We start from the raw sequence: 27,165 nt of genomic DNA, 5'->3' as shown, positions 1-27,165 counted from the left end.
ATTTTGAACATGTTTTAAAAATGGCAGTGAAAACAAAATTTTCGTGCAAAATATAGCTTGAAAATGAAAAAGTGATTATACTGGAACGATGATTTTTTTTTAGGGTCAATCTTCAAAATTTAAAAAAAAATGCTAGTAAAATGATCTAACAACATAAAAGTGACTCATAACTTCTCATTTAACACCATATGGAGATCAAAAATTTTATTTCAAGAGATGATGCATACATCAGTTAGATAAACTGTCTTAAAAAATTATTCAAAATCACTCATATTTTCTTGCACGCCATCAGAATTCACATCTTCAGATGAGTCACTGGATGCTGATGAAAATGTTCCATATTCTTCTGTTTCATCAACTAGTGCCCCATCTGAGTCCACATGCATGCCCATCATTTCAGGTTTCAAAATTCTTCTAGATCTATGACTGGTTTCAGCAGACTCCCATCTCAATATTGTTCCTTCTGGTAACAACCTTTTCAGAATCTCTATCGTCTTGAAGCGAAGAGTTCCCCTCTTTGTTAAATTGAAGTCATAAACAAGTATGTCAACATCCTCCAATTTCAATATGTCTGTGCGGCGACGATTTATATTCGTACCCTTTCTTTTTCTCTTTCCGCCATTTTTTTGTCAACTACCATCTCTGGCTTATACACACCATTGAATGGGTGTGTATTTGTGGCATACCAATGTACTTCAACACTTGTAACATCCTCATTTTCTGTAAAGACCTTTATAACTTTAGCAACCCAAAATGGATAGCCATTGAGATCTCCATCTGCTAGCACTGCGATCATGCAACCCTCCTTAATATCCTATACTGAACCCTTGTAAAGGTCTTCCATGGCTTCACGTTGTGCACGAGATCTTCCAACCAATATACATCTCTCTTTCCTCTTCCTGTGAAGAATTAATGATACCTTGAGATTGTTGTTGTTCAACAATGTTTATTTCCTCATGTGCATTCGACACATTTTGTGGCCAAATAAATGGATTTTTCAAAGGTATATCTTCATTTGTTCTTGTTGAAATGATATCACTTTGATTATTGAAAAATGACTCCCACCAAACTGAATCAGCAATGTCAAAGTACTCATATGTATATCTAATACATTTTTTAATTTATTCGAGGAAATCAGAATAATTTATATCTCTGTTTTGTTTGCGTGCATTATGAACTTCACCAACTGATTGTAATAACAATATTTTCGATGCAAATATTGGATGATCTGGAATGAAATTCAAAAATTGCAAACCTAATGACAGTGCCCATTCTCTAGTAGTTGAATACTTCTTGCCCCATATTAGTGTTTTCCCATCAATTTTTTTGATATGAAATTGATGTTGGAAGCTAATTTCATTAAGTTGTTCAATGCATTTCCCCTCGCCATATGATCCTATAATAAACCTTTGCATGTCAACAGTTTCTTCCAACACATCAAAAGTAGGCTCTAGCATGTATGATTTCTTAATACATTCAATTAATGATGGCAAGCTCCCAGCTTCCTTCCTCCTCAATGTGACTGAAAAACGACTGAACATCTAATCAATATGGTCATGAGTGTGCCCAACAAGAAGGAAACAAACCTTTACCTTCTGAAAAATTCTCAATTCAACAAGCATGTTTAGATATCCAAAAACAACCTGATTTTTGTTTTCACGGCAAGTGTTGTCCAATTGTAGATACAAAACTTTAGGAAGATTACCAAACCAATGAGAAAGCACATCATGAATTATGGTTATTGTCATATTTTCATCATTATGAATATTTGGAGCTATGAAGTACACCTTTCGCAACATTTTCCCATTGAATACCATACAGCCGACCAAGTGATATTGAATAAAATGTCCTCCTGTAAATTTTTGGGTGTGCGAACAAAATGTGGTAAAAGTGTTTTCTTCTGGTCCATACCATCAATTATCAAACCCAAATATTTATTCGGATTATCATAACACTTCTTTCGATGCTTTTACAACTTTTTCCATTCATTTGTTTGTTGTTCGCGATGCTCTTGAAGTTCTTTGACAATTGAATCTACACAACATAAAAGAAAGCCATTAAGAAATACATGTTTTCATACTTGATGAATATACAATCTTAAAAGTTAAAGTTATGAATGCCTACCTCTTTCTGACCCTTCACATTTGTCCCTTTTTTATTTAAGAGAAGCACATGTACTGCAAATCCCCATCCTTGTCTTCTTAGGAATACGGACATTATTGAATTCTTTCTTCCATATCTTCACAAAATATTGATATGTAATAAACCATCCATGTCCCTCAGCACCTTCTACATATTCTTTGTATAAGTTGTAGATTTCACGTCTCGAAAAATTATCTGGAATATGTATTGTCTCTCTATTTGGCATACACTCTCCATGCTTTGAAAAGAAATCTTTCATCCATGACATTGCATTGTTTGATAATGGCCCAAACTGTCTTTTATGATGTATTTCAGAATAAAATGTCGGATCCTTTTCCAAATTTTCTTGAATTCTCGAGAGACGAAAATTCCCAATCGAATGAAACATTTTGAAAGCTTTTCTACAGATAAATAAAGTCTTAATATGATAATCATAACCTGACAATGTAGATTGCATGCACCCAACTAAATATGAATTTTGCATGCTTTTATTCATTGACAAATATCTCTTCCTGCTCTCAAATGCAAATTTGAAATCCATATGTTTCAAGCAATCTTTTTGGCAACATTCACTTGAAATGAGTGAATTGATAGAACTTCTTCTCATCAGATATTCTGCTCTACCCCTTGTATAACTAGAACATCTTGCATTGATACGAAAAGGTCTGGTCCTTCTCCTCGATACAATATTTCTTGGCAACATCTCCATCATTAGATCATCATTTGTATAAGGATTTGTATCATCATTAAGAGGAACGTTATCCACACTATAATCAACTGTGCTTTTCAAATACTGACTTGGACGATATTCTTCATCTTCCCCTTCTTCAGTGCTACTGTCATAGTCCATAGAATTCAGACTCAATGGAAATTTTGACTCGATGTTTATTGGATATTCTTCCTCATGTGCATTTTCAGTGTTGCTCTCACGGTCCATAGAATTAGGACTAAGTGTATCATCTTGTCCTTCATCACTGCTACCTTTATACTCATTAGAATTAGGACTAAGTGCATCATCATGTCCTTCATCACTGTTGCTCTCATAGTCCTTAGAATCAGGACTAAGAGGATATTGTGACACTCCATTCTTTTGGAATTCATCATCGCGCTCTTCATCACTGTTGCTCTCATATTCCTTAGAATTAGGACTAAGTGGACACCGTGACACTCCATTATTTTGAATTTCATCATCCCTCTCTTCATCACTGCTGTTGTCATAGTCCTTAGAATTAGGACTAACTGGACACCGTCGCACTCCATACTTTTGAAATTCATCATCCCGCTCTTCATCAAAGCTGCTTTCATAGTCCTTAGAATTAGGACTAACTGGACACCATGGCATTCCATACTTTTGAAATTCACAATCCCGCTCTTCATCAAAGCTGCTCTCATAGTCCTTAGAATTAGGACTAACTAGACATCGTGACACTCCATACTTTTGAAATTCATCATCATGCACTTCATCATTGTTTCTCTCATAGTCCTTAGAATTAGGACTAAGTGGACACTTTGACACTCCATTCTTTTCAAATTTGTTATCACGCTCTTCATCACTGCTACTCTCATAGTCCTTAGAATTAGGACTGAGTGGACACTGTGACACTCCATTATTTTGAAATTCACCATCTTGCTCTCCATCACTGCTGCTTTCATAGTCCATAGAATTAGGACTAAGTGGACACTGTGACACTCCATTCTTTTGAACTTCACCATCTTGCTCTTCATCACTGCTGCTTTCATAGTCCATAGAATTAGGACTAAGTGGACACCGTGACACTCCATTCTTTTGAACTTCACCATCTTGCTCTTCATCATTGCTGCTTTCATAGTCCATAGAATTAGGACGGAGTGGACACTGTGAGACTCCATTCTTTTGAAATTTGTCAACAAGCGCATCATCACTACTGCTTTCATAGTCCTTCGAATTCGGACTAAGTGGAATCTGTGACTCTTTATTTATTTAAATTCTCCATCCCCTCTTTCATTATTGCTGCTCTCATAGTCCTTAGGATCAGAACTAAGTGGAAGAATTGACTTTCTATTCATAGTGGAAGAATTCCCACTATATTCATACATATGAATAGAGTTGTTACGCGATGAAGATGTTGATGTTGTATAAATTGAAACTTCACTATCAGGACAATCCATCCCTTTCAAATAGAAGATGTTGAATGATACAAATGGAGAGTCTCCTAAAGATATTATATAGCTTAGAGAATGAAATTTTCCCTCCAAAAATTTCCCTCCAAAAAAATTTCGCGAAAATATTTCCCTCCTAAAAGTTTGTGAGATATATTTCACTTCATTACTTTATTATGCAATTTAATGAAAAATGTAAACTTAATTTTTTTTATGAAATAAATCATTAAAGTTAAAATTGTAAACTACAACCTCTACCTAAATTATTTTAATAGTCAAAGTATATAATTTTTACTAAACAATTGAATGTTTTTTAAAAAATTTATAATACATTTAGAAACAAGGTAATCCCACATTCACCCCGCTATAAAACAATTCCAAATTGTTCTCTTTATCATATTTTCATTCATCGCCATAAAAAAATTAACATGTTAAAATTTATTAAAACTAATTAATCCCGCATTCACCGTACGATAAAACATCTTCATAGTTTCACCTATATATTCCATTATCACTATTACTCACGTTACATCAAGGTTTGTTGAGGTTCGTTAAAAGACTTGGAGCGAATTTGTGGAGCAGCTACATTGGGATCAACAACATATTCAACAAAGAATTTCCGCAATTGAAAGGTCAGTTAAATTTTTTTATTTGAAATTTCTCATATTAAATTAGTTTAACGAAGTAGATTTATTTTCTAAACTTAAAATTTTTTGTCAACCAAATTAAGAAATATTTCTTTCATGAGCATGGTCGACTGAGGGCAACCCCATCCTGCAATCGACCGGCCACTAGATTCTTTTTTTATAAACTTAAAATTTTGTGTCAACCAAATTAACAAATATTTTCGATGTGAGCATGGTGGGCCTAGGGCAATCCCATCCTGCAATCGGTCAGCCACCCACTCCCTCCGCACACCCTTCCAGGCCCCTCCCCAAACTCAACAACCCCTCTCCCCCTCACCCCTCAACCCCCCTTCCGCTCGACCTCCCTACCCCACATGACCCCTACCCCTACCCGACCCCCTACCTCACTCCCCTGGAGCCACCCACCTGCCCCCTACCCAACTCCCCTTTCCTTCCCCCTCACCTCACCCCTCGTTTCTCCCCACTCTACCCCTACAACCCCCTTACCCCCCCACCACAACCCCCAACTCCCCCCCGTCACCCCTCATCCCTGTTCCACCCCCCCGCCACAACCCCACTCCCTTCACCTCACCCTTACCCTTCACCCCCCGGCCCGCCTCCATAACCCCCCCAACCCCCCTCCATAACGCCCCCCCATCCCCTCGACCCTCCCCCTCTACCCTTGGGACCCTACCCTCACCCTCACCCTACTTCCCCCCAAGGCGCCCCCCACTAAACCGACCCGTACCCCCGGCGGGCCCCCCTTAATCCTACCCCATCCGTTGCCCCCCCAAACCCATACACACTCCTCCCCCACCCCATCCCCCCTGTCGCCCCCTCACACTCACCCCCCTTAACCCCCCTCCCCCCCATACCCCTCCACCCCAATTAAACCCCCCCACCTTAACCCCCCCATACCCGCCCCCCTCCATCCCCCTTAACCCCCCTCCCATTCCCAACCCCCCCCCCCCCCCCCCCGCCATATGCCCCCACCCCCCTTAACCCCCCACATACCTTCCCCCCTCCACCCCGCTTAACCCGCCCCTCCATACCCCCAACCCCCTTAACCCCCCCCCCCCTACCCACCCCCCTTAACCCGACCCCCCCCATACCCCCCCCCCCTTCCACCCCCCTTAACTCGCCCCCCCCTTAACCCTTCCCCCCCCACCCAAACCATACCCACCACCCGTAACCCTGCCCCCCGCCCGACCCCCTCCCATCCCCGCCTCACCCTCCCTCCTCCGCCTCCTGACCTCCACCCACTCGGACGACCACCCGGGCGCACCTGCGGGCCGCCGGGGTGGTGCTAGGCGGGGCACTGCCGCCTACCCCACACCACCCAAGCGGCCCACCCGGGGTGGCCATCCAATTCCGGGAATCGGACGGCCACCCTGGGCGGGCAGCCAGGGTGGCGCGGGACAGGTCGTTGTCGCCTGCCCCACGCCACCCCGGTGGCCCAGCGGCCCGCCCGGGTGGCCATCCAAGCGGGAGGAGTTCGGGAGGCGGAGGTGAAGGGGGGAGGGCGAGGGGGAGGGGCGGGGCGGGGATGGGAGGGGGCCGGGTGGGGGGCGGGGTTGGGTGGGGGCAGGGCAGGGATGGGAGGGGGTTGGGCGGGGTTCGGTTGGGCGAGCGGGAGGCGTGGTTGGGTTGGGCGGGTGGCGCGAGGTTTGGTGTGGGGGTTTGGGGGGCGGTTATGGGTTCGGTGGGCGAGGGGCGAGTATGGGTTGGGCGGGCGGGGGCAGGTATGGGTTGGGTGGGTATGGTTTGGGTGGGCGGGTATGTGTTGGGTGGGTGGTGGGGGATGTGGGGGGTGGGTGGGGCGAGGGGCTTAAGTGGGTAGAGGGTATGGGGGGAAGGATGGGGTAAGGGGGGGGGCGGGCAAGGATGGGGTAAGGTTAAGGGGGGGCAGGGGGTGGTTTGGGTATGGGTTGGGTGGGGGGGTTAAGTGGGTGGGGGGAGAGGGTTAAGTGGGTGGGGGGATGGGGGGTGGTTTGGGTATGAGTTGGGTGGGGGGTTAAGTGGGTGCGGGGACGGGGGTATGTGGGGGGGGTTAAGTGGGTGGGGCGAGGGGGGGGTTGGGTACGGTTAATGAGGGGCAGGGGGTGGTTTTGGGAAGGGGGTTAACGGGGGGCGGGGGGTATGGGTGGCTGGTTAAGGGGTAGGCCGGGGGGGGATGGGGTAGGGTTAAGGGGTTTGGGAGGGGGGTTAAGGGGGTGGGGCCGGGGTAGGGTTAAGGGGGGACCGCCGGGGGTATAGGTAGGTAGATTTAGTGGGGGCGCCCAGATGGGGAGTAGGGTGAGGGTGAGGTTAGGGTCCCAGGGGTAGAGGGGGAGGGCCGAGGGGATGGGTGGGTTATGGAGGTGGGTTGGGGGGGTTATGGAGGGGGCCTGGTGGGTGAGGGGTAAGGGTGAGGTGGAGGGAGTGGGGTTGAGGGTGTTAAGGGAGGTAGAGGTAGGGTGGGTGGGGTGAGTTAAGGGTTCGGGGGAGGGGGGCGGCCGGGTAGAGGGAGTGGGGGGAATGAGTGGGGTGGATGAAGGGGAACGAGGGGGCCAGGTAGAGGGGTGAGGTGAGGGGGAGGGATGAGGGGTTAGAAGGAGCTAGAGTGAGGGGGGAACGAGGGCTGAGGGGGATGAGGTGGAGGGTGGGCGACCTGGGTAGAGGGGTGAGGTGAGGGGGAGGGATGAGGGGTAGAAGGAGGTAAAGTGAGGGGGGGAACGAGGGGTGAGGTGAGGGGGAGGGATGAGGGGTAGAAGGAGGTAAAGTGAGGGGGGTAACGAGGGGTGAGGTGAGGGGGGAGTGCTAGGTAGAGGGGGGAGAAGGGGAGTGAGGGGAGAGATGAAAGGTGAGGCGGGGATGGGTAGGTAGAGTGAGGTGAGGTGGGGGGTGAGAGGGGTAGGAGGGAATGAGGGGTGAGAGGGAAGGTTGGGAAGGAGGAGGTGGTGAGGGGTGAGGGGGTCCGAGTAGAGTGAGGGGGAACAACGGGAGTGAGGGGGATGAGGGGTGAGGGGGGGTAGAGTGAGGGGGAACAAGGGGTAGGGGTGGCCGCAAGTAGTTGGGGGGGAGGGGGTTGGGGAATGAGGGGTGAGGTGAGAGGTGAGAGGAAGGGAGGAGGGGTGAGGTAGGGGGGGGTTAAAGGGTAGAGGGAAGGAGGGGTAAACATGGGCTGGGGTAGTCATTTGATTGCAGGGAGGGGTGGTTCAGTTGGGGGCAAGGCGAGTAGGCGGAATAGGTAGAAGGTGGGTAAGGGTGGGCTAGGCTGGCAGACATTGGAGGGAAGGGGGTAGGTTGTTGGGGGTTGGGGAGAGCGGAAAGGGGGTGGAGTGGCATTAGGGTTGTGGGCCGGTAGTGGGGCTAGGGGGCGGAGGGAGGCGTGGAGGGGAAGTGGTTGGGGGGTATGGGGGAGGTGTGGAAGGGGGGTTGGATGGCCGTCCAATTGCAGGGTGGGGTGGGGTGGGTCAGTTGAGGGGGAAGAGGGGTAGGGGGCATGCAGGGTAAGTGGTGGGGAAATCGCCCCCCACTCCATGGATGGACAAGGTGGTGTTAGTGGGCTTCTGCCATTTCTTAGTGTTAATATTTTTTATTTCAATTATATGATTATACAAATTAAAAATTTACGATACATTTTCGTTATGGATTTAAGTTAATATTTTTTCGTTGTTTACTAATTTGTGTTTCTATTTTTTAGGAAAATGGCAACAAAGAAGAATTCTGTGAATATGTCTGGACCAAAGACACTTAAAGGTGCATCTTCAAAAAACATTGGTGAACGAACTCCACATGAGCTCATGGCTACAAATCTTTCAAGTGACTCAAATGATAAGAAGATGATATCAGACTGAAAGAATTCAAAAGAGGTGAAATTCCCATCAAGAATATGGTATGTGAAAGAAAAAGAAATTCAAAGTGTGAACATATATCTATATATTGATATACCGAATGAAAATGGAATTTTTGAGCTAATGGGAAGAGTCATAGATATGTGTTCAGTGCCAGACACTGAAGTTGTTTACATACTTACAAAAGCTCCCAAGTCACATGAAAGGATTAAATATCAACTAACATATTCATTGTATGACATGAGAGATGTATCTACAAAGTTGTGTAAACAAATTGTAAATGAGATGAAACAAAACATCGTAAGTATTGTCATTTATATTTGTATTTTGTTTTCTTGAAAGTGTCTCGCTATATTTTTTTAATTTTGTTTTTATTGACATATGATATTTTATTTGGTAGAATTTTTTTGAAAGTTTTTCAATTAGGTTGGGAGGCATTCATTTCATAGAGCATGATATCATGAAAGTTGTCAGCAGTTTTTACTCAGTGTCAGAAAAAGATATGGAAAACAAGCAAAATGTAGTAATTGATAATGCTACAAAACTACATCCAAAGGATCAGAAAAAAAGGCCTCTAGTGGACAAATCTAGCAAGGGTAAACAAGTTACTTTTAATGGCAATGAAGTTGAAACTAACAGTGAAGCATATGTTTCCATTACTGAAGATGACATTGGAACTGAGAAGAGTTGTAAAAGATCAAAAGTAACAACGCCAAAAAATAAATCTGTTGAGAATGTTATGACGAAGAAAAGTAAAGTTGAAGATTTTGAAGTAGTCATTAGCAGCAGGCCTATGAACTCTTTCTTTTCTGATTTCGGGCTCCGCAGGACACCTTGTGGACATCTTCACCACCTCTAAGCTATCTGACCTACATTGCTATAAGGGTGGGTGGGGCTTGTAGTGCTAGTTTGAAGGGTGGAGCCGTATGTGCATTTACTTACCGTACTTCTTCCCATAGTTGCTAGAAGGGTGGCGACATACAACGCCGGATGTGCTGTCAAGAACAGGCTAGTGAAACTTCAAAAGAAAGCAGAAAAATCATTACACCAGGAGTTGATTTAGAGGATGGAATTATCAAAACAAAACAAAATGTCATTCGATGAAATTTGACAAAGAAAAACTTAATTGATGGTGGTCGTACATTTCAGCTTAATGTCAGACAAACCTATAAGGAAAGTGAAGGACAATATCAATACCAAGTCAGAAAGACATACCATCTGCATGTTCACAACTTGAAGACATTGATGAGGTATAATCCATATGCTCATGTGGTTAATTATGTGCTTCTTGTTGATCCAGGGCAAGTTCCCAACAAAGAAGCATTTGATAAGTCAAAATGTTTTGAATACAATTATTATGTGCTTGGGGGGAACCATTCTGTAGAAGCTCAAAGACAATTGGATCTGCATATTGCACGAGTACAAAGGAATTATTAAATGATGATCACTCTAACTATTTACTTACATGAGCTGATCTTAATTACATCATTATATATTCTATGATATTTGAATGGAGTGTCAGTCATAGAAAAGCTTGATCACTAATCCCAACAAGCACATCTTCATTAAGCATTGCCCAGACTGCCCAAATTCCTCCGTTCAGAAACAGGAAAAAGGGCATGAATTCCACCCTCTTAATTGATATGACTGCTCTCTGTTACCATACACATGCAGGAAAATTCAAAACTGCACTACTTTTGTCTAGTGTATCCTAAATGTAATTAGGAAAGATTAATCTGCAGGAAGAGTCCACCATGTGTGCAATGAGGAAGGGAAACTCCCCTTCTAGTGTGCAATGAGGAAGCGAAACTCTCCCTTCTGCAGAGGATCAGCTAGTGCAAAATAGGAAGAAACTCTCCCCTCTATAGAGGATTAGCTAGTGCAAATTAGGAAGAGAAATTTTCCCCTAAGAAGATTAACAGTGTAAAATCTAACTAAAAATGTAATGATTACATAATAAAAAATATAACCAATTAAAAATAAAATAAATTAAAAAATAATAAAATATATTCTAAATATAATAATTATATAATAAGAAATCAATTAAAATTAAAATTAATTAATTAAAAAAAAAAAATCATTTATAATGTTAAACTATAGGGTCAAATAAAAAAAAATGGGCGGAACTTGGATGGAAGGAAGTATTTCGATGTTCAATCCTCTCCGGCACAGTATGTCCACCGATGGATGGCAACCTAACCCTTATATACATAATATGAATATAGTGGCATTGGAGATTCGCTCGACTTTTTATCCCCCCTGGTTTTTGTTGAAGTGAGAACATTGTATCCATTATTTGGTATAGGTTTCTGGTTTTTGTCGAAGTGAGAACATTGTATCCATTATTTGGTATAGGTTTAAAAACAGTTTAAAATGATTATTATTTATTATATTTTATTTAAGATTATTAAAAATTAATATAGATTTATTTTAAATATAGATTTAATATTAGTCTAGAGACATCATATATATATATGATTAAAGAAATGTTTAAACTATAATTTTTTTTTTTATAAACTTAAACATTTTACTTTTACTCACACATTTTTTATCTTTATTTTAATTACTTTACAACATATTTAATTTTTTTTAATAGCATAACATAATTTTTATCTTTTATTTTTATTTTGAAAGTGAATTAATGGACAAACAAACTTACACATCCCTTCATAATTGATGGTACAGAGAAATTTACACATCCCTTCATAATTGATGGTACAGAGAAATTTACACATCCCTTCATACTGGGTTATAAACTAAACCTATCAGCTCAATAAAAATTATTTATATTATTTATTAATTATCAGATGTTTCCTAGATATATTCTTATAACAATAATAATAATAGCAACCAATAGATACAATGATGTGTGGTGTGGCTTGAGAGTTCGTTGGGTGAAGCCACAAGGTTAGGGATGAAATCACATTGAGTATATTTTCCTGCTATGGTGTCTGGCTCAAGGAGTAGACTCCCCTTATCCAAGAGTCTAGTCTCTTGCCAAAATCATAAGAAATTAGTATAGCTGCTTGTAAATTGTTAGATGTACTCTTGGTGTTATAGTGGTAGCTACGAGAATTGATCGTTGTTCTTCCTTAAATTAAGTCTAGCAGTCAGTGATTGACACTCTGCCCAAAAACAATAACAACTAATAGATTGTTTCGACAAAATATCCATTTAAAAAAGAAAAATTATACGATTTTTATACGATTTTATTATTTTCAATATATAAGAAACAAATAACGATGGAAATAGGAGCGTATGATGGGCCATGGATGCGAAGTATTATTTCTTATTTGCAAATAAGAGATCAGGGTTGGTGTTGGCCTTGAATTAAATTAATGTGAAGTTTACGGGATAGACAGGGAGTTTAGTGTCGGGGTAAAACAGTCCGAAATGTTGCTCTGTAATAGGTCCAGGCTTCTGATCTTCATTAAACATAGCGAAAACGAATGACTCAATGCTTTGGCCTGGCCTCTTCGGCGTTCCCGCCGTAGAGAGCACATGCTGGATCAAATGGTTATTGTAAGTTTCTGCATTGGTTACTGTCGCATCATCGGTACCGTTGGAAGGCCAACCGCTCTCAGTAACAACGATAGTGACGTTAGGATAGCCGAACGCTCCCATGGCGGAAAAAACGGCGTCCACCATGGCATCAAACAGATTGTGATAAGTCAGATTTCCATCCACAACAGGGCCTGTGGGTAAGAACAAAGCGTAGTCAATAAGAATGTCGTTAGGGTCTGACGAGTAACTGAAATAAGGGTACACATTGATCATGAAAGGAGAACCTGTAACGGAAAGGAAGCCTAGAATTGATTTTATAGTGTCTGCAACTTGAGCACTGAAGGCGCCGGCAGAGGGAGGGTAAGAAGAGCCGAGGACACCCATACTATGTGATGTAGACACCTTGATGTCGTTTTCCAAACCGGCTGTTTGAATGGCGGCGTAAAGATTCTGCATGGCGGGTAAGAGTAACGGGGCGTTGACCTGATCAGCGGGCAGAATCTCGTTGCCCACCGAAATGTATGCGATATTCGCTGCAGGAAGGTGTGGCTTGATGTTGGTGGTGAACCATTGGGTTGCAGCGTCTTCACTGCTGGCAAGCGTCTGGATATCCTGGTTGGTGACTCCCGCCATTATTTCCACACCCGAGTTCTGAAATGCACTTAGAACAGTGGGATCAGCGTCATACATTCTCATTTTTCCAATGTCATTTTGTGTATACATGCTTGCCACTGCTGGTGGCGGAGGCAGGTTATCAGCAACTCTGCCGTAGCAAACTCCAATGGACTGGGCATCTGCAAAAGAAAAATACAATTGCTCAGGAGTTTAAAAACTAGAAATTATGTTTTGATCAACAGACACAACTTAGCAGAACATAATCTATGTCAATAATGGATTTATTCGGTATTTATGATCACCTAGCAAAGTTGATTGCAAGAAAGTTACAATGCCTGCAATGGTATAAAGAACATGATTCACAGTTTGAAAGCAGGAGAAAGCCATCAGAATTGTTTCTGATCAACGTAAACATTACTTTGTTAACTTTGAGAAATACATGGACAGGTGAAAAAAATCTGATCTCAGTAGTCGCACAAGAATGGATTTTATATTGCAGACGTTCACATTTAGAAACTTTGAAATTTAGGAAATGAAAAAATATGTTGTAATATTATTTTATTGAAATTATTTGTAATATATATATATATATATATATATGTTAATATCTCATTTCAATTTAATTATTTAAAATAATTTTAATATTGATATGAATTGCGATGTTATAAAATATGTTTTTATTTGAAAAGTTATATGCAACTTTTAAATATTTAATAAAATTGTAATTATTCATTTTAAATATTTAATTTGTATGAATTAATGAATTCAATATAAAATATTTTAATTTCAAGTCAACACATGTATTTAAATTTTTGTTTAACCGGTTATTATTTGTGTAAGACAGGGTATTAAGCATTTAATATGATATTATACATTTAGTTTTTTTGTTTGACTAATTATTATTTGTATTTGAGTTAAAAATGACAAGTTGTCTCTAATTTAACCATATAAATTAAATTTTAATTTATTTAATATTATTTTAATATTATTTTAATTTATTTATTTTAATTTTGATTTACTACACTCTTATTTGTAATCATTGTTTATGTAGTTTTCTATATAGATAACAATATATTTATGGTAAGTTTCTATTTAAATAACAATTCACTCATTATTCTAAACAGTGAGAGAAAATGACACAATTTACAATTTGTCATTTAATTACTTTTCAATATAGTGGCAACTTTCTATAATCTACAACTACAAATAGATCATTCACATTTGGAAATTGGAAACTTGAAATTTACAAAACAAAAATTATATTTTAATATTATATTCAAAATATTTTATATAATATATAGATATTCATTTTATTTTTATAATGTTTTATTTTATAAAATTATATACCATTTTTAAACAGTTATTTAAGTGGTCTTTCTTTTCGATTAAAAAAAAAAAACAGTTTTTTCTAGCCAAATAAATCACTATCTTACCATATATCTCTCATTCAATATATCTCTCATTCAGTATCAAAATTCATGCAAAGTACATATATACACTAATTCAATTCAGTCAATTTAAGCAGGGAAGTCATACTATAACTGCTTTCTGTGTTGGAAAAGAAATAAGCAACAAAATGTTAAAAAATGCACGAGTCGAATTGTTTGCCTTTGGATTCTCTTTAATAAAAATATGTTATTTCTTTAATACAGTGAGAAGTTAACTATCACCATACTAGTGTTATATGTTTCCAATTGTCACTACTATAATTCGACTTGTAGCACTCTGGTTCCAACTGGGGTGTCTTATGTGACCATTCAAAAGCAGATGTCAGCAACTCGACCTATCACACTATAGTGTAGATTAATATTGGTAATGGCATGATTATAAAGTGGATGCATACACTAGAGACCTTGAGAGTTCGATTGTGAATATCAATTTTCTTATAGTCCAACTATAATATAGCTTTGTAAGTTTGTTGTTTAGATTCATAAAACAGTGCCCACAACGTTAATGGGTTTTATCACACATATGGAACAATTGTTCTACCTATGATCTAAGGTATATATGTCTTTAACTCCACTTCATGTTGAGAGAATTATTAAATGAACCACCTTGGAGCATCTCAGAAAATGGACCCACTTGCTCCAACGGTAAGGAGACCAGTTGTCCAACCTTACACAGCTTGTCTCTATCTGGATCTGACAATTGAGAGACGTTGGTACCATTCCAAGGTAACCACCTCGTCTCGACCAGCTCTGCAACAATCATTCATTCAGAAGTTCAGGGCGGTGACGAGCTCTACTCCGAGGCCTCCTAGGGTTTCCCTATAGGGTTTCATATAGTAATAGCTAGCTCAAACTTTCCAGTGCTAAGTTGGTTCTGAAACTACTAAGTTATTGATGGTAAGAAAACTTACATTCTCTTGCATGGTTTTTTGGTTCATCTAAAATCTTCCTCGTGTGTGATATCTAGCTTAGGATAGGAAAATTTAGTTATCATTAATAGGGTTCCTTGATGTCTTTCCGCTGGTCACCCTCTTCCTTGGATTTTACGACTCTCACCACTGTCAAAATCACCAGTTAGGGTTTTATCCTGGGTGACTGCTTCCCATTAGGGTTTGGTTTCTAGACACAATTTATTCTGATAGTTTTCTTTTTCCCTAGTCCCGAGGACTCTCGTACTCACAGCGACATAGAAGAACGAAAACAGAACTCCATCCAACGATAAGACCCACCTATTCGAAGATTTGTCATTTTTCTCTTTCTAATTGTTTTTGCGTATGCTCTTCAAGTTTTGCATCTAAGTTTTTTAATTTTTATCTGTTCTCTTTTTACCATGAATATGATAATCTCCCTTCCCGCTCTGTAGGATGTATGAATACTTGGTGCAGTAAGGGTCCTAAAATTGTTCATCCTCCTCGTTTTCTGGAAAAGTTATGCAGGGCAGTCAGGTTTTTCTCACAGACATCCCTCTTACAGTTTAATTTGCGTTCGTCTCTCTCCAGGTTCCTTTTTGTTCGACCCAGTCCAATCATTTGACTTTGATGGTCTTAATTTGTGGGTATTTTTGCATGATTCCAGTTGTTTAACAAGAAGAAGTCAAGAGGGTTTTCCTTTTATTTTCTTTTTAATTTCCCTAGGAACAGTTGTTTTAGCTTTTTCGCTCAGAGTCCTTAGAGGAGGAGGTCCTACATAAATAGAATATTTACCTAAGTTTTTGTAGCTCGTTACTAAATTCATGACTTGTATATTTTTTCTCTGTATATACTATCTTCCACCTTCTCCGTGGAAAGGACTTAACAGGACTATAATCTTTTGATGATGTTTTATTATTATTATTATTATATGTTTTATGGGATAAATCACTGTACTATTTGCATACCGACTTATATAAACATAATCGAAGTGTGGAAGTAAGGTTTCTTGGTAATACTTCTGTGGTAAGCTTTACACGACTTTTTCTTATTTTCAAACATAAATTTACTTAGCAAATGTTTTCTTCGATTTCTTCCTATAATTCCCAGAAAATAAAAAGAACCCTTCATCTGTTACCACTGTACGAGCATAAATCTAAATATCTCCTTTTTTTTTTTACTATGGTTTCTCTCTTCAACTTTTATTGTAATCCTAACGATTGAGACTGTAAATCTAAATATCTCCTTTTTTTTTTACTATGGTTTCTCTCTTCAACTTTTATTGTAATCCTAACGATTGAGACTGAGCTAGGTGGACGGGTTTAACTACCTGTCCGCCAGCCCTAAACCCTTTTTTTTTAAGAACTATCCACCTTCTGCCACCGAACAATGTTTGTTACTTGTATTATTTTTAACTAGTCCATAGCAATTGTTTTCACAAGCACTCTAAGCAGTGTATTCCCTAACTATTTTCACATATAATTTCTCTCAACAAAATTTACATCTATTCAAGTCCTCGATAGTCTTTAACTTTTTAACTATTCCTTTCAAAAGAAAAAAAGAAAAACAAAGAATAAATAAAAATAAAATAGAGTCATCCGTGACATTACATTTCTCCCCCATTAAGAGGAACATTGTCCTTAGTGATTTCATTCTTCTTGGGGGTAGTAATGGAAAAGATTCTTTCATTTTTTCTTTTAATTCTCAAGTGGCTTTCTCAGGCCCAAAATGGTCCCATTGAACCTTTACTTGAGGAATACTTTTTTCTGAAGAGATATCTCTCTTTTATCCACAATTCACCCAGGCTCAACTAGGAACTCTCCTTCGGGTTTGACTTGTATCACATCCCAATGTACCACATGATTATGATTAGGTATACATTTTTCAATAACGAAACATGAAACACATTGTGTGCTCTAATGTGACTAGGTAAATCTAACTGATATGCAACTGGGCCAACTCTGGCTAGGATCTCAAAGGGCCCACAATATCATGGAGCCAATTTAGGGCAATTCCATAGTTTTAGGGAACTTCTTTTTTGTTGTAATTTTAAGTATACTCACTCTCCTACTTCAAATTCCCAAAGATTTATTTTCCTATTAGCATAGCTTTTTTGTCTGTCCTATGCCAACTTCAAATTTTGTCTAATCCGTTTAACCCTCTATTCCATTTCTTAGAGCATATCAAGTCCTAACACCAATCAGTCTTCCATCTGATTTGTTAGGGTCCTATAATATAGGTAATCTAAGTCTATTTGTCCAGTTATTTATTTTGGGAATCTACTTGTAAAGTTTAGCCTATAAATTCATCATGTATTATAGTCTAAATTATTTTTGTACTAAGGTCTCAAAATTGCTCAAGTCATTGTAAATATGTGTGTCAAAAGGGGTCCATTAGTCTTGATTTGAATTGTAAGGTCCCTAAGGGGTCATTAGCGAGTTGTCATGGGTGCCTTGTCATGAGTGAATGTTGGCACTGATGTTAACTAGACTAGCAAGAATGTGTGCTACAGTGCACGGTTAAGAAGGATTCTTATATTAGTTGCAGGTTTCATGTAAAATATCATCATGGTGGTGTATTTTCAGCTACCCAAATAGAAAATGAGCAGATAGGTTTGCATCCATTTTTCAAGTAGCAGAAGGATTCGAAGTCTACATCGGACCCTCTCCATGGGAAAGTGCTCTGAAGCAGCATTCCAACGGTATATCCAATTCTTCAAATTGACTTCCAGATCAAAGAGACAGTTGAAATTTTCTCATCAAAGCCAGAGAACAAAGGAAAAATGCCTAAGTGTAAAATCTCGGATACTGCATATCGAAGTGTTTAAAGGAGAAGTAGCAGAGGAGAAAAGCATATTAGCGATCAACGATTACTAATATCGCATATTGACAATCAGAGGTCCGATAAACAACGCAAACATAACAACAGATCAGCAAAGTGGCATATTCGCAGGGTCCAATCGACGTATCGATGAGGTCCAATGTGTAGGGTCTTGTGCATAGTGAAATCGACAGTCGACGACCAGGCCATATTGCATATCAGTGATCGGCGTTTTCAAAGTGTCAATCCTAATGAAATTGTGATATGCGATGAGTGACATACAAAGGGGTTGATAGTGTTTAAATGTTGGGAAAAGGGGTCGAGAGTGTTAAACCGTCGAGAAAGCACAAAAATAGTTAACAAAGAAATTCGTTGCTAAACCAAAGCAAGACTACCCTTTTCTCTCTCCTCCAGAGAGACACGTGGAGAGCAATGATTGGTTTCGATATGCCACATGGCATATGACGTAAACAATGATGTGGCAGTATGGTGGACACGTGGCACACATATTCGGTATTTTCAGGGGTCATATGGGTGAAAATAGGGTGACACGTGTCACCACTCACCAGGTGACATGCAACAGAGGATTACATCATATTGTAAATCGATGATCAGAGGTTGGCGAGTATCGTTGCATCAAACTAAATCTTCTGATTAAAAATATCTGACGTGGGGGCTGGCCCATGGTTATAAAGAGTCAAAGGAACCAAGAGCTATTGGCACAAGGCAGGTGACGACATAAATATATGTGTTTTATGGATTAGGGCGAAAAGGTCGATAAAGCTAAGTTATTATAAAGTGAAGAAATATGAATAGAGGTTTTATATGTTAAAACCTGGTGTGGGTGCTCCCATATTCCCTCTTCACGTGGACTAGGCCACGTCATATATCAAAGATCGCAAGTTTTGGGACTGCAACCAAATGCTACATTGTGAAATCACTAATTGTAAAGTTCCGATATTATAAAATGCTCAGGTGCATATGTATTGTGGTCCCATGTCTTATGCAGTGGGATCATTTATAATGCAATGTTTCAAAGAATCGTCCCCCATCCCAGCTAAAGGGTTTTAGCCCCTAAAAAGGCTTTGGCCCTAAGTCTCTAGGCCCCGGTCATACAAATTCCACCTAAGCCCCGAGGGCTAGTTGTATCAGATATTTTACACCCCTGTGCAATTCAAAGTGGCAATACACAGAAAACTCTGATTTAGTTAAAGCTCCAATGTATTAGCTTGCAGTTTCACTTTTGGTCACAAAAATAAGAAAATCTAAAGAAACAAAGCACAAAGGACTATGAAGTATCAGGGCATTGGTGATGTGGGACTTCTCTAATAAATAAGTGGAAGTGTTAGAGCATGAATGGGTCAGAAACTATTTAAACGTAGAAAAGAGAGGAATAATGGTTTGAAATGCACAGTCAACAAGCCTCTATGAAAATAACTACAACCACTCTAGTTTTAAAGGTAGAGGATGGAAAATATTGAACCGATTTCCAGATTTAGAGGCTAAGGATTTTCCAGCAGAATTCATAAGAGCGAAGGAGCGATTTTGATGAATTATTGCAAAGGGACCTGTTATGATAGAAAAAAAGTTAAAATGTCAGTTAGGGACCTATTCTACTTTCAAGGGAAGCAGTTAACTAGATACTTTTTTGCCTAAATACAGTCATATTTTCCTACATTTGTTCTAAGAGATACAAAATATATTTTAAAGTTTATTTTTGCATACATGAACTTGAGAGATACTAAAAATATATTTGTTTATGTAATTATGTAATGACTATTATTTTGTAAAATTGTTATGTAAAGCACTATATAAACAATTTATGAAGATGTAAACAAGGTTGGAACTTGTATGAAGAAAAGAGTAGTACGCTAATGTAAGTTGTGGATTGGGCTCAAAGTGATTAATTTGCAGAAATACAGAAAGCTTTGTTCCGGGATTCCTGTGTCAGACAATTGGTGATGTCCTTTCTTATGTTAATTTTTTTCTCTCTTCAGATTCCATATGTTTTTCCCTCTTTATTATTGCAAGAATATTAAGGGTCGAATTTGCTTAAGTGTACTCTACTCTAGCTTGTTAGAAATATCCATGTTTTCTTTCTGATGTTAAATATAGAATTCATCCCAGTATGCTCTATATTTAATTGAACTCAAATCATATTCATCCTATTCACCCCACAGACACTCTAAAAGATCCAAAAGTTTGTTTATCCTACCCTGTTACAGCTACTCTATCATTTTGTGATTGATTACCCAAACGTTCATGACTCCATGCCCAGTGGACTTTCTCTGCATCTTTCAACCAAACCTTTGAACAACCCATCTCGAACTTAAATATCTAGCCTAGAATATGAAGCATAAATCTAAATCATATAGAGAGGTCCCTCTCTGAAGTTGGATGGGCTAGATCCCAACTTTAAAAGTGATTTTGTGGTTACCTTTGTAGTTTTCTTACTCAGCCTAGGAAAATTACAAAGTGTTAACATCTTGGAAACCATACTGAGGAATAACCTAAAAAAAAAAATTCCTTGGCAAATATTGATTTCAAAGATCCAAAGCTATTTCTTATGGGTGACAATGAAGTAGAAGATATTTAGGTTGATTTTTCCACCCAAAATTTATACACCAGGTCCCACCCAAATCCTAACCCACCTAAAATTGTGAATAATCTTGAGAAGTTGATTAGGAAGAAGGGTTTTACAGAGAGCCAAGCAAGCAATAGTCCTTTACCAAGAGATAATTCCCTTCTAGAAAGTTTTATAACTATTAAACTTTTCATGTACAAATCATAAAGATTTGTCCCTAAGATAGTCTTTGATAAAAAGATTTTGAAACCTTATATCTTAGCACATCAGCCTATAATTTCATATTTTGGTAAAGGTGTTATAAAACAATTTGAAAAACTTAAAGATTTGGTGACTAAATTGAATAAAGTTGCTCAGAAACCATTTATAGATCAATCAACTACTTTTTCTTCTTCCACCACATCATCAACCCCTGTTGTGGTTTCTCTTTCCACCATTGTTCCTATTTCATCTCCCATCTAGATCCTTCTATACTAACTCAGCAAGTTATAATTCCAACTTCTTCATCACCCCTAACATCGAGCACAACCACAGTTTCATCCTCCTCACATTTCTTAGTGATGGGAGCACGTTATGCCCCTTTGGCTTTACCAACATAAATGAATTCCATGCCCTAGACTTATGGGCAACGTATACCCCAATTTGATGGCATTGGTCCTGTCACAGCACAACAACACATAGAAAAGATGAATGACTTCTCAAATTTAGAAGAAGTTGATGATGATGATGTGAAAATGAGGCTCTTTGCACAAAGTTTGGCAGGGGAAGTTATAAAATGGTTCAGGGATTGCCAACATGTAGTATTGCAAATCTAGAACAATTTCACCAAAGTTTCCTTGCCAGATGGGAAGTAAAAAGGAACCCTCTTCAAATCCTGGCAGAATATGAGAGTCTAAGGAGAGATACCAGAGAAACATTTCAAGATTATTGCACTAGATTTAACAATGTTTACAATTCTATTACAGCAACGATACAACCTCCACTAGGGCTAGCTTTGATCTGATTTCCAGATGGATTTGATGCCAATGTGGATTATCAATTAAAAGAGAGAAATCTTTCCACCTTAGAAGAAATTCAAAGAAATGTTGTGAGTGTAGAAGCAAATTTGCTCACCAAAAGAGCGAAGTTAAAAGCTGAAAGAAGGGTGACTATCAAAGAAGAACCCTCTTCTTCATCATCTGATGAAAAGCTAGACACCCTAATTAGAATGGAAATTATGATGGAATGAATGAGTTTGACCGATAGAGCTCCACGAAGAGAAACTCAAGGGGGTTCACAGATCAAAAATCCTAACTTTACGAGGAACCCGCCCCAAATTAAACAAAGAGATCAAAGAGCCCCAACAGACCGACAACAAATCAGACCACCATTACAGGCGAATTATGCAGATGAAGAAACTGAGATAGCAGATGACCCAGAAGAGAATCAAATTAATCTTTTTGGGGAAGGAGAAATAGACAATATTTTATTATCTAAGGAGGAACAAGATTTGTTCATGTTATCACAGTCAGAATTCATCCCTACAGAGTCAGATGATTATAAACATGGATATCAAAATGCTATAATGGAAGTACACAAATAGTACAATTTGAGAAGCAAGAAGGCTGTAGCAAATCCTCCCAAAAGGATTCAGATTGATACACATTCCACTAGCTAGAAAAAGGATGACTCCCTAAAGGAGGTTTCTTAGAAACAAGATGCAAGTATTAAATAAGTAGATAAACCTCAAGCTTCTTTCAGTATTGAAAATGAATTAGCCAAGGTTAAAATTTGTGTTCCTCTGATTGAATTAATGAAGAAGAATTTTTATAGATCTCAAGTCATAAACAAATTAAAGATAGAGTAAATAGATACAGTTAACCTAAGTGATGACCAACCCAAATTATTATTCAAACCTGAAGTTGAAGGGAAGTCATAGGATGGTAATGTGCCACCATTCTATGTCAGTCTAAACATTCATGACTAAATTTTGTACAATGCCATGCTTGATTCTGGTGCTTCACACAATCTCATGCCTGGAGTCATTATGGAAAAGTTGGGATTATATATAACAAGACCCTATAAAGACCTTTACTCCTTTGATTCTAACAAAGTAAAATGCTTAGGTCTTATCAAGGATTTATGTGTGACTCTAGCCCAAATCCCAACAAAGAGTGTGGTTATGGATATAGTAGTGGTTGATATACCTCCCAAATATGGAATTCTATTATCAAGATCTTGGGGGACAAAGTTATAGGGTACCATGCAGATCGACATGACTTATGCAACTATTCTTGTCTTTGGTCAACAGAGGAGGTTGTATAAGGAAGCATTAATGAAATATATGGTAAGAAGCCAAGATAAAACTAATAACTACCCACTTTATTCAGTGCATTCCGACATGGATTCTTTCATCCTATACAATGATATATGTGTAGAAGAAGAAGTGACAAAGTTGGAAAGTAAATCAAGAAAAACAGAGGATGTGAAATTAGATGTTGGAAAAGAAAATGAAGAGGATGAAGCCCTGTGGAATATGGATTTCGATGGGGTAGTCAGCAAGGAAGAAGCATGAGCAGGTGTTTGGGTCTTAAACTCAAAAATAGGCATAGCAAAGGGATATTCTGACAAGATTAATGTTCAATGCACAAACAATATAGATGGGTATGAAGCGCTTATTTTAGGATTGCAACTTTTGAAGAGGTCAGGAGCTAAAATGATTTCTATAGATGGTGATTCAAAACTCATCATTAATCAGATTAAAGGTGAGTACTCAGCTAAACATCCTAGGTTAAGGGCCTACATAAATGTTGTCTTATATTTTCTGCAGTGTTTCGAGTGTATCAGATGTCTCTAATTCCTAGGATTCAAAATATATTAGTGGATGCACTGGCTACATCAATGAGTACTTGTAAGATTACATTCCATCCCAATAAAAAATATGAGATTGAAGTGAAGCATAGACCAAATGTCCTTGATAATATTAGATATTGGCAAGTGTTTGGAAATGACAAGCAAATAGAAATTTTTTTGCAGTTGAAGGATGTACATATTGATATAGATAACAAAGTAGATAAGGATACAAATGAAATAGTTTTGAACCAGATCAATGAAAATCCATAAGAACTTGAAATCGTACCGTTGAAATATAATGTGCTACCAAGGGGATTGGTGCCATTAGAATAACTATTTGCTTTTAACGATGTGGCTAAAAAGCCCAAGATAGAGCTTGTAGGAGTTGAAGTTGAGGATTGTAATATAGGTACTAAAGATATACCAAAGATTGTAAATATTTCCAAGTCTTTACCTCCTGAAGAAAGACCGAAGTACATTGATTTATTGAAAGAATATTTTTATTTGTTCGCATGGGGATACGAATATCTAAAGGAATATGATACCAACATTATGCAACATATTATTCCCATCAAGGAGGACCAGAAACCTTTCAAACATAAATTAAGGAGGGTGAATCCAATTCTGTTACCCTTAATAGAAAAAGAGGTTAGAAAAAAATTTGATGCCAAAATCATTGTACCTTTGAGATTTTCAAAATGGCTATCAAATCTAGTGTCGATGAGGAAGAAGACTGGGGAAATAAGACTATGTGTGGATTTCTGAAATCTAAACAAATTTTCTCTCAAAGATAACTACCCTTTACCAAAAATGGATCATATTTTACAGAAGGTAGTTGGTTCTACCATAATTTCTTTGCTGGACAACGTTTCAGGTTACAACCAAATTCTTGTGCATCTAGATGATCAACACAACAACTTTCACAACACCATGGTAAAATAAATTTTCTAAGGAGGTTTATTCCAAATTTAGCTAAGATATTAAGAGCTTTTACAAAAATGTTGAAGAAGGACAATGAGATGAGATGGAATGTTGAAGCTAAAAGGTCATTCAATGATGTGAAGACAACCTTGACCTATGCTCTTGTTCTGATTAGCCCAGATTACACTAAAGATTTCATTATTTTTTCCTTTGCTTTAGAACATACTATTGCAGTAGTATTATTACATAAAAACAAGGAGAGACATGAACAATTGATAGCGCTTTTCAGCAAAGCTTTAAGAGATGCTTCATTAAAGTATAATATCATGGAAAAACAAGATTTCATTTTAGTAAAGGCCTTGAAAGATTTCAGAGTGTATGTGTTACATTCTCAAATAATTGTTTATGTTCCAAGTGTAGTAGTAAAGGATATCCTCACGCAGACTGATCCAGATGGAAAAAGGGGCAAATGGATAGCAGTAATTTTGGAGTATGATATGGAAATAAATCCTACAAAACTTATCAAAGGTCAAGGATTAGCCAAATTAATGGTTGAGTCAAACTTTCATGCACTAGACATCAATTTTGTAGCTACTCTTGATGAACAAGAGGATCTGGCGAATCCACAAATATCAGAAAATTTTCTTACTTCTCCCTAGTATACAAATATTATGTATGTTTTGTAGAATTTACAAGCTCCACCTAGTTTGACAAAAAACAAGGCAAGATTTCTCAAATTGAAAGCTGTAAAGTTCTGCATTTTAGATCAAGCTTTGTATTGGAAGGATGTTGGAGGTATTTTGTTAAATTGTTTGTTGAAAGATGAAGCAGATAAAATAATGGAGGAATTTCATCAAGGTGATTGTGGAGGAAATATTTACTGGAAAACAACAACAAACAAAATCCTAAGAGCTGGTTTTTACTAGCCTACTTTGTTTGTTGACATTCATAAAAAGGTTTCAACTTGTCATTAGTGTCAGATTTTTGAAGGCAAGAGAAAACTCTTACCTTTACCTCTAAAGCCTATATCAGTGGAGGTGCCTTTCCAACAGTGGGGTTTATATTTTATAGGAGAAATTCTTCCAAGTTCTTCAACTCAACGCGCGTGGATCCTGACAACAACATACTACTTCACCAAATGGATAGAAGCAGTCCCAACCAGGCAAGCTATAGATTATGTAATCATACAATTCATTGAAGGTAATATTCTCTCCAGATTTGGTTGTCCCCATAAAATTATCATAGATAATGTTGTTGCTTTCAAATCTAAAAGGATGATTGAGTTTTGCAACAAATATCATATAGTATTAGGAAATTCTACTGCTTATTATCCTCAGGGAAATGGGTTGGAAAAATATTCTAATAAGAGCTTAGTCAATATCATAAATAAGATTCTGCAAGAAAACAAGAAATCCTGGCACAAGAAATTTATAAATTCTCTATGGGCAGATAGGATAAGCACAAAGAAATCAATTGGGATGTCACCATACCAATTGGTATATGGAATAGATGCAGCTTTTCCTACTTCTCTAGGAATCCTAGTGCTAAAGTTGTTGTAGGAAGTGGAAGAAGAGCTCAATGATACACAAATGAGGATCAACCAAATAATACATTTATAGCATACCAAAGAAGAAGTATACAATAATGCAAAGACAATTCAGGACCGGATCAGAAGAATTCATGATAGGAGAGTCAAAGAAGATGATTTCCATCTCAATGACCTTATTCTAAAATGGGATGCTAGGAATGAGGAGAAGGGTAAACATGGAAATTTTGATCATTTGTTGAAAGGCCCTTACAAGATTGGAGCTTTCCATGGAACCAATGCATTTCTTTTGGACCATATGACTAGATAAACACTATCAAGAGTACATGTTAATGGTAGGTTTCTCAAACACTACTTCACCTAAGCCCAATTGAACACATAATACATCATTGTATATATCATTTACTATTCCAATTACTACAGGTGTGGGTGGTTATCATTCGAAATTTAAGCCCGAAGTGAAGGCCCTAAGTTTCATATGAATTTCTGCTATATCTATGATTTTCAATTTAAAGAGGTTAGTTTTAGTTTTTGAGGATGTAATAACTACCCAATAGATAGGCTATGAGTCTGCTTTTTCTTCTTAACACCTCACAGGGAGGATGCCATTCCCATTGGAGCCATTGTTAGGGTCCTATAATATAGGTAATCTAAGTATGTCTGTCTAGTTATTTATTTTGGGAATTTTCTTGTAACGTTTAGCCTATAAATTCACCATGTATTACAGTCTAAATTATTTTTGTACTAAGGTCATTGTAAATATGTGTGTCAAAAGGGGTCCATTAGTCTTGATTTGAATTATAAGGTCCCTAAGGGGTCATCAGTGAGTTGTCATGGGTGCCTTGTCATGAGTGAATGTTGGCACTAATGTCAACCAGACTAGCAATAATGTGTGTTGTAGTGCATGGTTCAGAATGATTCCTATGATAGCTGCAGGTCTCATGTAAAAGATCACCATGGTGGTGTATTTTCAGCTACCCAAATAGAAAATAAACATATAGGTTTGCAGCCATTTTCCAAGAAGTATAAGGATTCAAAGTCTACATAAAGCCCTCTCCATGGGAAATTTCTCCGAAGCAGCTTTCCAAATAGTATATCTGGTTCTTCAAACTGTCTTCCAAATCAAAAGATAGAGCCAGTTGAAATTTTCTCATCAAAAACAGAGAACAAAGGAAAAATTCCTACGTATAAAATCCTGGATCTCACATATCGGAGTGTTTAAAGGAGAAGTAGCATACGCAAAA

At 38.4% G+C, this 27,165-nt stretch overlaps 1 protein-coding gene across 1 annotated transcript in view; it reads right to left on the bottom strand.

The window, feature by feature from the left end:
• The window catches only part of LOC149264871 (glucan endo-1,3-beta-glucosidase-like), a 46,568-nt gene extending 40,181 nt beyond the window's left edge, over positions 1 to 6,387 (bottom strand). Inside the window, exon 1 of the mRNA XM_089401071.1 lies at positions 6,237 to 6,387. Coding sequence (XP_089257197.1) covers positions 6,237 to 6,387 — 151 coding nt within the window. The remainder of the gene's footprint in view (positions 1 to 6,236) is intronic.
• Positions 6,388 to 27,165: the final 20,778 nt, after the last annotated feature.

Source organism: Pinus tabuliformis, chromosome 6 (assembly GCF_031772625.1).
Source record: "Pinus tabuliformis cultivar Carrire ecotype Pingquan chromosome 6, CPIR1, whole genome shotgun sequence".
In the NCBI taxonomy this organism is placed as follows: domain Eukaryota; kingdom Viridiplantae; phylum Streptophyta; class Pinopsida; order Pinales; family Pinaceae; genus Pinus; species Pinus tabuliformis.
The sequence above is the reverse complement of the archived record's forward strand: the minus strand, read 5'-3'. Positions and strand labels throughout refer to the sequence as shown.